Genomic DNA, 12035 nt, shown 5'->3' with positions numbered 1-12035 from the left:
AGATTAAAGCGGGACCACACGCTGTTGTTCTAATGAAAATTACATAACGCCATTTCTGACAGTTTAATGAGACCTGAGCCGTGCCCAGTGTGAGACAGGCCATAACATCAGAAGCCTCTTTGTTTTTGTTTTATAAATTAAACATCCACAGCAGGTGACCACTACAGCACGCAATTTATTTAGCCAGTCTCCGGCTCTGAATTACCTTACTGAACTCACTGAACTGTTGGCAGCTAATACATTTTCCGTCATTCCATATGATGTTGGTTTCTATATGAGTTGTTGCTGCAAGGAAGTGTTCTGCATTTTTATTACACCATATAGTAATACTTTTCGCAATGGAGGAATTTGCAAGTAGCCAAATCTCTCTTCCCGTGGATGGCTATCCTCCAGGCACTCCGGTTTCCCCAATTGTCCCAACACATGCACAGTGGACTAATCCTCTCGCTAGGAACAAGATCCTGGATCAGGATTTGGAGGCTCCCAGGCGCTGCACTTTAGCCGTCCACTGCTCCAGACAATGTACCCTGGGGCACTTGTTGATAGGCCTGCCACAAAATATATTTAAGGACGATATACAATATTCTTCTGTAGAATGTTTTATAAAGCTGGTGCAATCATGCTAGGTAAAGGAAAACTCAGTTCTGTCATACTTTAAACCTGATTAGATTTGAACATAATGGTGTCACAGTGGCGCAGCGGTTAACACTAGTGCTGGACGGGGCCTTTCTGTTTGGCGTTTTTCCCATGCCTGCGGACAACTAAAACATATACAATAGGTTAATCCTCCAGCCAGATGATTATGACCATTAACCTGGCTCCACATCATGCCTACCAGCTGAAAATGGGTCAAATGCAGAGAATGAATTTCCCAACGGGGATCATTAAAGTATACTGTAGCTTAACTGAATTACATTAATGCAGAACTAGAGCATATCTCGTCTATGTTTTTTTATTTTATTCAAAATAACCTCTCCTTCTCGAGAGGCTGTTGGAGAGAAGCGCAGCAGCATATTTCTAAGCACTGAACAGTGCTGAACGTTAACATGTTTATTCAGAGTAATGTTCCCCCTAAGGGACTCTCCCGCTTGTATTGTGATTGTTGGCTAAAGCGATTGGGCTTCAGGCTTTTCATACATATTGGACAAACATTGTCATTAATGTCACCGGGCTCTCCGCAATGCCTTTGTTTGGCTGAATCCCAAAAATGTTATCTCACAGGAGCTGTCGGTTTTGGCATCTTGTTCAGTCTCTCCGCCGCCATTGAGTTTAGTAAAAGTGTCGCCGTCAGAAAAAGCCCTCTCTGACGCTGTCTTGTTTACACCCCGCCTCGCTCTGAAAGCAGCATATAACAAATCTATAAATAATGTGGAAACATGCGCCGAACACTATACAGACTGACAGATGGATGCACTGTGTTCATAGCGCTGTGATAGTGTTCACCCTCCTGTAATTAGGCTCACAGCTCATGTATTAATCAAGTCTCACAACGCTATTGTCCTTTATTTTATCTGTTGCGCGGTAAGTTGTTTCTGGCCTACTAGTTAAAGGGACTATACGGAGTTTAAAAATGTTAAAATTAAGTGTTTTCCTTTCCCAACAATGTCCTAAGGTGTAGAATGAGCCCAGACCTGTTCAACACAACTGCCTCTGTGATCCTGCACTGTCACTCAAAAATTCAGGTCCGAAGTGCCGTCATGCACGAGCTTGATATAGACGCTGCAGTTACACCTATGACCTGAGGTGACAGTAGTGAGTATAAAATGGCTAACTTGCATCTAGCCCCTTTAAGGATGGATAAGAAAAAAAAAAAAAATCTACGAATAAAGCAAGTCTTTGGTATGCTCATTGCACTAAGCATTTCTACTCTAATAAGTTCACTTCAGCAAAAGTGTGCAGCATATCACTTTTACTCAAGAATGTTTTTTCCTCCTTTCAAAATGTCTCTAACAAAGTGATTCATAGTGATTTGCTCATCCACCTTTCCGTTTTTCCCTGGCAGTGAGCGCAGATGCATGCTGCTCTCTGACTGCCCCTCCCTCCTTTACAGTCCATGTATAGGGCTCTGTAATAATGAGCTCAATGGTGAAGGTTTCAGGCTATTTTTATGGCCCATTAATCACGCAGCGCGGGGCTATATGTAATCATCTGCCGGACCATTGCGATAATAGACTTACATAACAAGCTGACCTTACTTTTTTAAATAAATAGCCTTGATGTTATTAGCAATTTAACAACGCGGCTCATAGAATTATGGGGGAGGCTTTGGAACTACGTTTGTACCCCCTGGCCTCAACATTTTTTGGGTTATGACTTAAAATAATGTTTGTGTCCAGAAAATACCCCAAGTACATCAAATGCTATAGAATGTAGTTATTCAAAGTGCCATCAGAGGGTGCTATAACCAGCTTCTGCTCGTCCTTATGAAGATGTTTAAAAATCTCTACGCCAATGGATTGTTTTGTTTACCTTTTTATGTGCGTAGGATCCCTGTACTGTGAGAAAGTGGCCATTTGGACTCTTACAAAATGACGTAATCATTATAAAGTGTGCACTATACATTATTATAGGGAGGGGCGCTGGGCAGAGCTGAGGTGGAAACATTTCCCTATAGCCTGGATATGAGCTCAAGTCAAAGCTGTTAATTGGACAGGTAAGGAAATGACTTCAATCTGAAGTGCTTCACTCATCGCAACACTTACTTCAACATTTACATCGTCTCTGAGCTCATGCATCAGCTCATCTGCTTCGGGAACGCTTTGTGTTGCATGTGGCAGGAGTCGATTTCTGCTTGTTTGTCATTGAAAGAAATCTGAAATGATTGAGTGGATAGACTTTCTTGTCAACATAGGGAAATGTGTTTGCTGCATTTGACCCTGAAATACAGTGCGGCACTCGGAGAACAATTTCCTGATCGTGAGCTGTATCGCCTGTGTCTCCAACTTTTAATCAAAACTTTCTTTTACTGATGTTTTCCTGTAAAAGGTTTGAATGTGAGAGTATTTTAGCTTTTCAAACACACTTTGAAACCCTGAATAATATCTCTTTAGTTGGTCACTTTGTAATAATACTGAGTGGATCCTCGAGGTAGGGGTTACCTGAGGCATTTGTATACATGGATTTAATATGAAACACAGCGCTTAGGCTTGGATTGGACTCTACAAATGGTAAGCAATTGGGCTTCTCACTGATGAAACAGTTTATAGTTTATTCATTAAATATGAGCAAATGCTTTATGTCTACAGAGAAAAGAAACGTCACTATTATTTTTCTGCATTGTTTAAAACTGGATGCTGTTTTTTTTTGTGGGGTTCGGCAGATTTTTTTTACCGCAAAGAGTCCATCATTCTCCTGAAGAAAGTCAACAAACAGCTAGCTTATGAGATAAAGACGTTTGAGACCTACACATTTCTTCTTCTGAGACACTGAAGAGGCACCAAGATCTACAGGAAACAAGGAAGGGACAAAGTACGAGGTATCCGGGCAAGACTCGCAGCTGGGCCGCACATGCCTTCTGTCCCTACTAGTGTTCTGGCTAATGGACGTTCCCTGGCGAATAAAACAGATTAACTGCTAAGCTTTTCCCAGGAGATGGGGAAAGACTGTTGTGGAGCGGAGATAGCGGCACAGGAGGAAGAGGAAGTAGGAGGTGGAGCTGACCAGTGCAGGACACCACGCTCTGAAACAGGGACAAACCCCGGAGACGGTGCACCGTTTCAGAGGATCAGAGGAGCACTGGAGGCAGCCAGCCAGGTTTCCTCCAGGTGCTACGGGTTCCCTGAAACACGCTGGTCAGGTTGGCCCACAGTCGCAGCGGCTCAGGACTAACACCTGAACACTATTTTGTGTTCAGGTGTTCAATGACAAATAAAGCACTTGCTCACTACAATAATTACAGTGATTAATCATGATTAATCAAACTGTGATTCATTAGATCAATGTATTCATTTCAATCGACAGCACTGAAATACATGCTTCATTGTATTACCTGTGGTCTATTGATGGGTTTCTTTCTTCCCATGTCAGTAACACTCTAGACCATACAGATTTGGTTCCAACTTCTTTTCATTAATGTAGCCATAAAAAGTTCCAACTTAGAAATAATTGCAGTTGTCCAGAAGCATTCTTTCAAAGCAAACACTTTCAGTTATCATTATTATAGGTTTGACAATTCATCAGTCTCAGAGATTTTCTTTTATTCCCGGTGTCAGTTATGAGGAAATTGTTACTATAACTCTATAATTTCACGTTGCAACAATCCTTCGCTGGTGATAAACGATGACAGTGATATTCCTCTAAAGCAGCGTCTTATTTGATAAAAAAGAGAGGAAGCTTATCCGCGTCCAAAGCGCTGACATCAGAGAAGATCAATAGCACTTTGAGGCCAACAAACACCGCTTCTCCACGAGCCGAGCCGGAGTCAGGTGACAGATCATGTGACCTGACTGAGGATGACATCACCGCGTTTCAATGGTTTCCTGACACTGGGCTGACATCACCGTTAGATCAGCATTTGTCACTGACAGTAGATGGATTTATCAGAGGAGAGTCTTGTGTGTCTGGGGGATAACTGGATGTTTCAATATTTATCATTTATACTCTTATAGATGATTCTGTCTGTGCAAATCTGTTATAATATTTATGCCTTTACTTTTAAACATTTAATTTGTCATTTGGAAAGTGAAATCGGACATGGGGTAAACCTACACGGGCGCAAGAGGAAACATCCAAACTGAGAAAGGCCCTACCCACTCTGGGAATTGAACCTGGGACACTCTTAGTGTGAGGCATGAGCTCTTATCACTGCACTATAGTGCTGCAAGTACACTGAAGTGAAAGTGCAGGCTTTTTCACTCTAAAAATGATATTGATGATTGCTCAGTATTTTTCCCACATTTTCTCCCACTCCAAGTGTAAGCCGTGCTGTTCTCCAGACACTTGTCGTAATGTACAATATCTTCTATGTAATTTAGGCTCTGATTTAAAGGCAAATGGTTCAGGTGTTCCAATAAAACGGCATCAATCATTGCACAGTGGGCAGCCCTCTCTCAAACACCTGCGGCTCTCTAGAGCAACGTGAAGGCCATTACTTTTATAGTCTACCATTTAGCTTTACCTTCTTTACGATAAAAGCACACAAGTCAAAGGGGAAGATGGATTTTTTATTTTTATTTATGTCAATCAAAGCCAACAGTAATCGACAGTGTTCAATCAGTCTGGAGTCTGTTCTCTGTTAAGTGTCTGCTGTTCTCTACATGAAGCCATTGGCAGCTGCCAGGGTAGGTTAGATAATGTGTCTTACAGTTAACTTATACCATGGACTCATGAACGAAAATTCACTGAGCTACAATTTGAGAAAAAATTCTCTAGCAAAGGTCCCAAAACAAGAACATGCTATTTATGGTTATTTTTACTTATTTTTTAACTCTAAAAGAAGAATGGACTGTATGTCACTCCCCGCTCTTCATCACCTTCCACTCGGAACTGTCTTATCCTATAAAGCCCGCAGGAACAAAATCCGCCAGAAAGAAGAAAAGGAGAACAAACAAATACAGATTTAGTCTCCATAGATATAGCTGAATTCCTTTTAGGCCCAGTCGAGGACCACTGCACCTGTCCTTGGGAAGATTGGGCTTTGAGTGCAATCTTAACCCCTTAACCCCTGCCTTAACCAAGTGCATTTTCTCCTGTTTAGCTTTACCCAAATCTAAAAGCGCACAGCCTATAGGCCAGAGTAATGCCTCATTTGAAAGCTAAGACCTGGAGCAAATGTGCACAGTTCAGACCTTTATTAAAAATACTGTTATCATGTTCTACTGGCAGCATTTATACTTGTTTGTGTTTTTCTAGCGCGTGCATACAGGGACAAAGCCTTTTCTGAAATGCCTTCAACCAAATGGCATTCCTTATTTTTCATAGATTTTTTTGCTATACCACTCCTTTTAGACACATTTTTGTATAAACCTAGTTTTATTTATAATGAATTTGGTCAATATTTTTATCAATCGATCTATTCTTTTTTTTTTTTTTTCACAATTGGCACATGTGCAATTGAGCGCACTACAGTTTTATAAGAGGAGCCGCCACTTCTGATGGAACTTTGCAGATTTCAACTGCAGTGTTCACAGCTCCCCCGAAATGTTGAAGGACCGGGGAGGACCAGTTTGAAAACTTGAAATCTTTACTTTCCAACACAAAAGGCCGCAACTCTCTATCACTTTCCGTTCCAAAGTTATGTCCAAAAGTCAGCAATGTTGTAGATGGACCTCTTAGGGTTAAAAAATTAAAGCGCAATTTGGGGACGATGTGGGGGGGCCACCACCGGGCACTGCCAATCCAGGCGACAAAACCAGCCCAATTGTCTGTCGCTTGGTGCTTCTGAACGGCTCTTCCTGTTCGATCTTTTAGATATAAACGGAAAGGACGCTGGTACAAAGACGAGTTCAGTGGGAGGAAAAAGTGTGTACACCCTTTCTCGGATTTCTGCCTAAATTGGTCATAAAATATTGTCTGATCTTTATCAAAATCTCAAGAATGAGTAAACAGTGTCTGGACAGGGACGAATAAGTGAGTACACCCCCTTGATTGAGGATCCTCCAAAAGCTAATTAGACAAATTCATGCAGACATTTAGACACTGAAAAATACCATATTTTAAAAATGGTCTCTTGTTGAGAAACATTGCCGTGTTCTGGAATGGCCCAGTCAAAGTCCTGACCTAAGCCCGATTGAGATTCACACCAGACATCCCAGGAATCTCACTGAACTGCAACAGTTTTGTAAAGAGCAGTGGTCCAAGACTCATCCTGATCGTTGTGCACGTCTAATCTGCAACTATAGGAAACATTTGGATGAAGTTATTCCAGCCAAAGGAGGGTTAACCAGCTATTGAGTCAAGGGTGTACTCACTTATTCCACGCTGTCATGTGAATGTTTGAATGTTACGGCCACTAGAAATCTGATAAAATCGAATTTTTTGGGTGGTATGAGTTTAAGCAGACGCAGTGTTTACTCATTCTTGTGATCAGACCACATTTTATGACCAATTTAGGCAGAAATGTAAGAAATTCCAAAGGGTGTACTCACTTTTTCCTTCCACAGTAACTGTTTCCGTTGCGTTTTCGTCGAGGCCAGTTCCACTTAGCCTCAAATGAATTGGTCTGCCTGGCTACACAAGATTTACATAAAGAATGAGTCTGTCTCCTCCCAGTGTGGCTGCTGTTTGTTACCTACGTCCATTGAATCGATTGGCGAGAAAGGTAAACCTAATTGATAGTTTCTGTTTAAAATCTATCGTCTCCCCTCTGCATTTATTACAGCAGACATTGAGTCACTGGCCTTTGATTAACAGCGGTTCCAGGTTTGGCCTTTCTGCCCCTCCATCGACTAGAGCTCCCCAAACCGTGGCGCTGTGTAAAGTCATTAGGCTGAGAATGAGGCCTGAAATGGCGTTTAGCATGTTTGTAAACAATGGCTGCCACACAGCTCCGGCGTTGGCCACTGCAGCTCGTTAGGCGCACAATCGATCCGTGGGCCAAATCAAGGCAGCCGCGTGGAAAGCCAGAGAAAATCACCTAAAAACTTTAATACTTTCCTACAGGTTTGTGAGTGAGTAAGATCCTGCTAATTAGAGCTGAGCAACGATGAACACATCTAGCTGCTTCAATGGATTTTGCCATATTAATACACCAGTAACTGACTGAGGGTATGGACTGCCTGCGCTCCTGTTGGCGGGCGAGCGCTCAACCCAATACACCTCTGTAACAACAATTGGCAATATTGTAATGTTTTAAAATGTTATTTGTTTAATAAGATAAGAACCTGTTGCGATCAAGGACTTGGCCAATTGGTCAGTAAGCACACTTCATAAGCAAAGTCACAAAATATAACAAATAGATTTCTACAATAATGATTCATTTCATTCCAGTCCATTCTTTGCTCTGAAAATCGTTTGAAAGTCCCACGCGGAATCAGACGAGACAACTTAAAGCAATTCCAAAAACTGCACGTGACTTGAGTGCCTTTAAAAAATATATGAACATACCTAAAAACTGTTTTTTGACGATCTTCTTCATCATAATGACTTATTGCATTGTTTCCTGTAGCGCCTCGTGTAACGCCTCCACGGTGCTGCAGGTGTAGGGGCTCTTGGTGCCTCTTCAGTGTTTCAGAACAAGAAATGTGTACGTCTAAAATGCTAGCACTTTGTTTACTTTTTAAAAAGCTGCTTTCTTCAGGACCATTGTGGACTCTCTGCAGTAAGAAAATCCACCGAACCGCCACAAAAACACGGCAAAGACAAAAGCATCCAGTAAAACAATGTGGAACACAGAAGCCACAAATGCAGTTCTCAGAAAAAGGCAAAAATTCAGCTGTACCAAGAGAGAGGGAGGTTGCTGCTTGTCTACATGTCGCCATGACGCTTATTATTATTATATTAGTATTGAGTTGATTTTAATAATATGATTTAATTCTGCAATAATACAATAAATGATGATTTTTTGTGTGTGTGTGTTTCCAGGACGAGTGTACGGCGTCCTGGGGAAGAGAGAGGGCCGAGTGGTGCACGAGGAGATGAAGGAGGGCACAGACATGTTCACCATTAACGCCATTTTACCCGTCGCTGAGAGCTTTGGCTTCGCCGACGAGATCCGCAAACGCACCAGCGGCTTGGCCAGTCCTCAGCTCATCTTCAGCCACTGGGAGGTAAATACTGGGGCTGGGCCATATGGCAAAATAAAGTCAACTTTTTTTGTTTCTTCCTCACATTGATCATGCTTGTTTTTCCATTTTATTTTTTCATATAAATAACAGATAGATATAATTTATACGTAGATTGGGTATGAACATGGCAAAGATAGACCTTTTAGATAAACCTCAGCTTAAACAAAACTACAGGTAATTTTCCACTGCAGTTTCCAAAAATATTACATTTTGCAGGTCTAGTCTTGACCAATTGAGATTGACCAGTCGCAAAATTGAGATTGCAGTTTTTTCACGTCCAGATGTTGAAATAGAATCTTGAATTAGTATTCGGAAATAGTATCAACACAATGCATCTTAATTTAACATGGTATCTAAAATTCTGCCGCTGTCATTTCCAATTCAAGGAGCTAGCTGTCTCTATTTGGGTAACATTGGGTCAGATGGTCTTGGAACCAGATACTTCGGACAGGGGTTAGAGAGGCGGATGGCAGCCTTTTCGGTTACTTCACGGCCTCAGTACTGGTTACTTTGTTCCAACGGAGGGACACGTTTTGTATGACAAAAGAAATCAGGAAATACTGCATCAAAACGCATTATTAACGCTGACTGAAGTTTTTTATAATCATCTAATCGTAAAACTCAAACTTTCCTATCCCCCATTATGCCTCTAAACCTTAAACATCACCGCTATGCTCTTATCTCTCTGATGCTTAGACTAATTTCAAAAAGTAATTATCCTTTCAGAACCCGCCGTACATTCAACACGGCTGCACTCGGGATCAGTGCCTCTAAACCGCTTTAAATCTCCTAATTGGGCAAAAGCAACAGTTAGCGTAGCCGCGGCTCGTGTGTCTGAGTGCGTTTTGTTTTTCGGGTCCTGCCTTAATGAGACGGCGCTCTCGGGGGAACGGGGATCAAAGCGCCCTCGAGACGACATGTGCCCCGTGGACCGTTATACCTGCCGCTCCACTGCCTCCGGCCCCCGGCTCATCTCAGGGCGTCCCGCCATTGTCTGCGCCATATGCACAGTGTCGGCCCAGGTCAAAGGGCGAGCGTGATGGGGTGGCTGGAGTGACGCAGCACTGTCTCCCGGATTTAAAGGGCTTGTGTTACTTAATAAGTCCTTAAAGTGTTTTCTAATTATTATCTAGTATGAGGGGCCTCTGGTATTGATCTCGGTTTTACCAGTGTAGTGACAGTTTTATGGACTAAAGTTGAAAATTAAATTTCAATGAAGAGCAGTAATGAGGTCTCACTTAACTCAACAGGAAAAAGATGGAAATAGCTTTTTCATTACCAAGATAATGTTTCCTTGCAATTCATAGGCTTCATACTAGGTACGGATACAATATGTGCCATTAAATGAAATACATTTGTGCTTTGTTTCCATGTAATTACATTAATGTTTAAAGGAACAGGCCACCGTTTTTACATACTGAGATATGTTCTTACCTGAGCTTAGACGAGTTGATGCGTACCTGTCTGGTCTTTGTGCGTGCCCTTGGAAGAGCTTGGTCGTTTCTACCTTCACCCCATTTGGAGCTATAGGAATACATTGGGAGAGGCCTAATGCTAACAACATCGTTGGTCGTTTTGCATGACTGAGGGCACGCACAAAGACCAGACAGTATGAAAAGATATTCTTTTAAGGTACAATGCTATTTCAATGCGATTTCGATCATATTGTCTCTGAGCTGTTTAGTAAAATGCTGCCAATAATGAATCATACAAACTATTCAAGTTGCGCATCCCAAAAACAAAATCCTTTTTGGTAACACTTTATTTTTACACTACCCTTGATACATTTTACCTAACTAAATTTAGCTTCGCAACAATGTGTAATAAGTTGTTCCTATGGGTTAGATACACAATGAAATAACATTGTAGTTTTATAGGTACATCATGTAATAAGACTTAATTCTAACTCTAACCCTAAACTTAAGCCCTAACCCTAAGGGTCTCATGTCCTATTACATTAAATACTTACAAAGTACTGATACGAGCACTGCATAGGTACACGTTACTACAGAGTACATTACATTGTGCTAAATTTAGTTAGGTACCTCCTTTTTTATTGCATTTTTTTAGATTGACAATTACAGAGTGAGGCCCCTGTCCACACGAGGTCAAGCTCAGCAACAATATTTTATCAATCCAATGTATCATCCACACGAACCCGGTGTTTTGAGGGGTCTCTAAATTAACATTTTCCAGACTCTGGGCCCATTTATGTGGCTCCATCGTGACTGATATGTACGTCACTGTTGGAGAAAGCTCCTGATTGGTCAACGCTCGCAAATTTCTCCAAAAAGTTCAACATTTCCCAACTCTAGCGTGGGCCGCGCTGGACACTCCCTCCCACCTTTAGTCCTGCGACGTCGGAAGAATAAATTCACCTCCACCTCCATGGAAGAGTGTCATGCATCACAGGCTGTTATTGTTTTCATTGCAGAAAGTTTACAGCAAACGGTGCGGTTTCTACAGCCTTGTTCTGTTTTCTTTAGTATCGCCACAGCGCCTCACACAGGCCTGGCAGATGTATTGCGGCGTTATAACAGACCTGAGTCAATCCATGTGGACGCACAGATTCACTGAGCTGGCTCCGTGTTTTCAGAGAAAGTGTTGCATTATAAGCATTATTTACACAAACAAAAAAGAGGGAGTGCATTTTCAGATATCCCACTTTATTTCAGAGAGGACTGCTTTTTAATTTACATCTTTCAAGGATCCGCACGACGACGACGACAACACGCCTTTACATTCGAATGCACACCGCACAAGGGTTTGCAGTATCCTGAAGGACAAGAATTAAATTTTACTACTTCAGAAATCAGGTAAAGGGCTTTTTAGTGGCGTCAGAGTGGGGTTCACGTGAGGAATGGAGCCAGTTTGATATTCCGCCATTATCCCCGACGCGCCTGACAGTCGATGCGTCTTCCCAAAATGCACCCCGTAAATGACTATTATTAACTTTATGGAGACATCCTTCTGTTGGAAAGCACAGAGAAGCCCCTGGAATACAAATGAGGGCTCATCATCTGAAGTTGGCAGGTATGCGAGGCCGGGAGGATAGTGCACATTTGTCAGTACTGCGCATCAACCTTGAATTTATTTCAAAAAGGCCACGAGACAGTTTGTTCTCTGCGCCAGTTCCAAAGCCTGGATCAATTCCCCAAAAGATGTCGTTGTGGTGTTTTGTTTCATTCGTGCGTGTTCAGTAATCCTGCATATTTAGTCTGTCTCCATCTTTCGTCTCCCACGTTATTGTTTTTACTTTTATCTCTAAGGTTGGCGCCCTCAACTGGTGTTTTGTATAGCTGCATTTTCTAA

The 12035-nt window shown here is 41.9% G+C and overlaps 1 protein-coding gene across 1 annotated transcript in view; it reads left to right on the top strand.

Annotated features, from left to right (window-relative positions):
• The window catches only part of efl1 (elongation factor like GTPase 1), a 139667-nt gene that overhangs the window by 120212 nt on the left and 7420 nt on the right, over positions 1 to 12035 (top strand). The window contains exon 22 of the mRNA XM_079555021.1: positions 8521 to 8705. Coding sequence (XP_079411147.1) covers positions 8521 to 8705 — 185 coding nt within the window. The remainder of the gene's footprint in view (positions 1 to 8520; positions 8706 to 12035) is intronic.

This window comes from Gobius niger (genome assembly GCF_951799975.1).
Source record: "Gobius niger genome assembly, chromosome: 4".
Lineage (NCBI taxonomy): Eukaryota > Metazoa > Chordata > Actinopteri > Gobiiformes > Gobiidae > Gobius > Gobius niger.
Note: the sequence above shows the minus strand (reverse complement) of the source record. Positions and strands in the feature narration are given on the sequence as shown.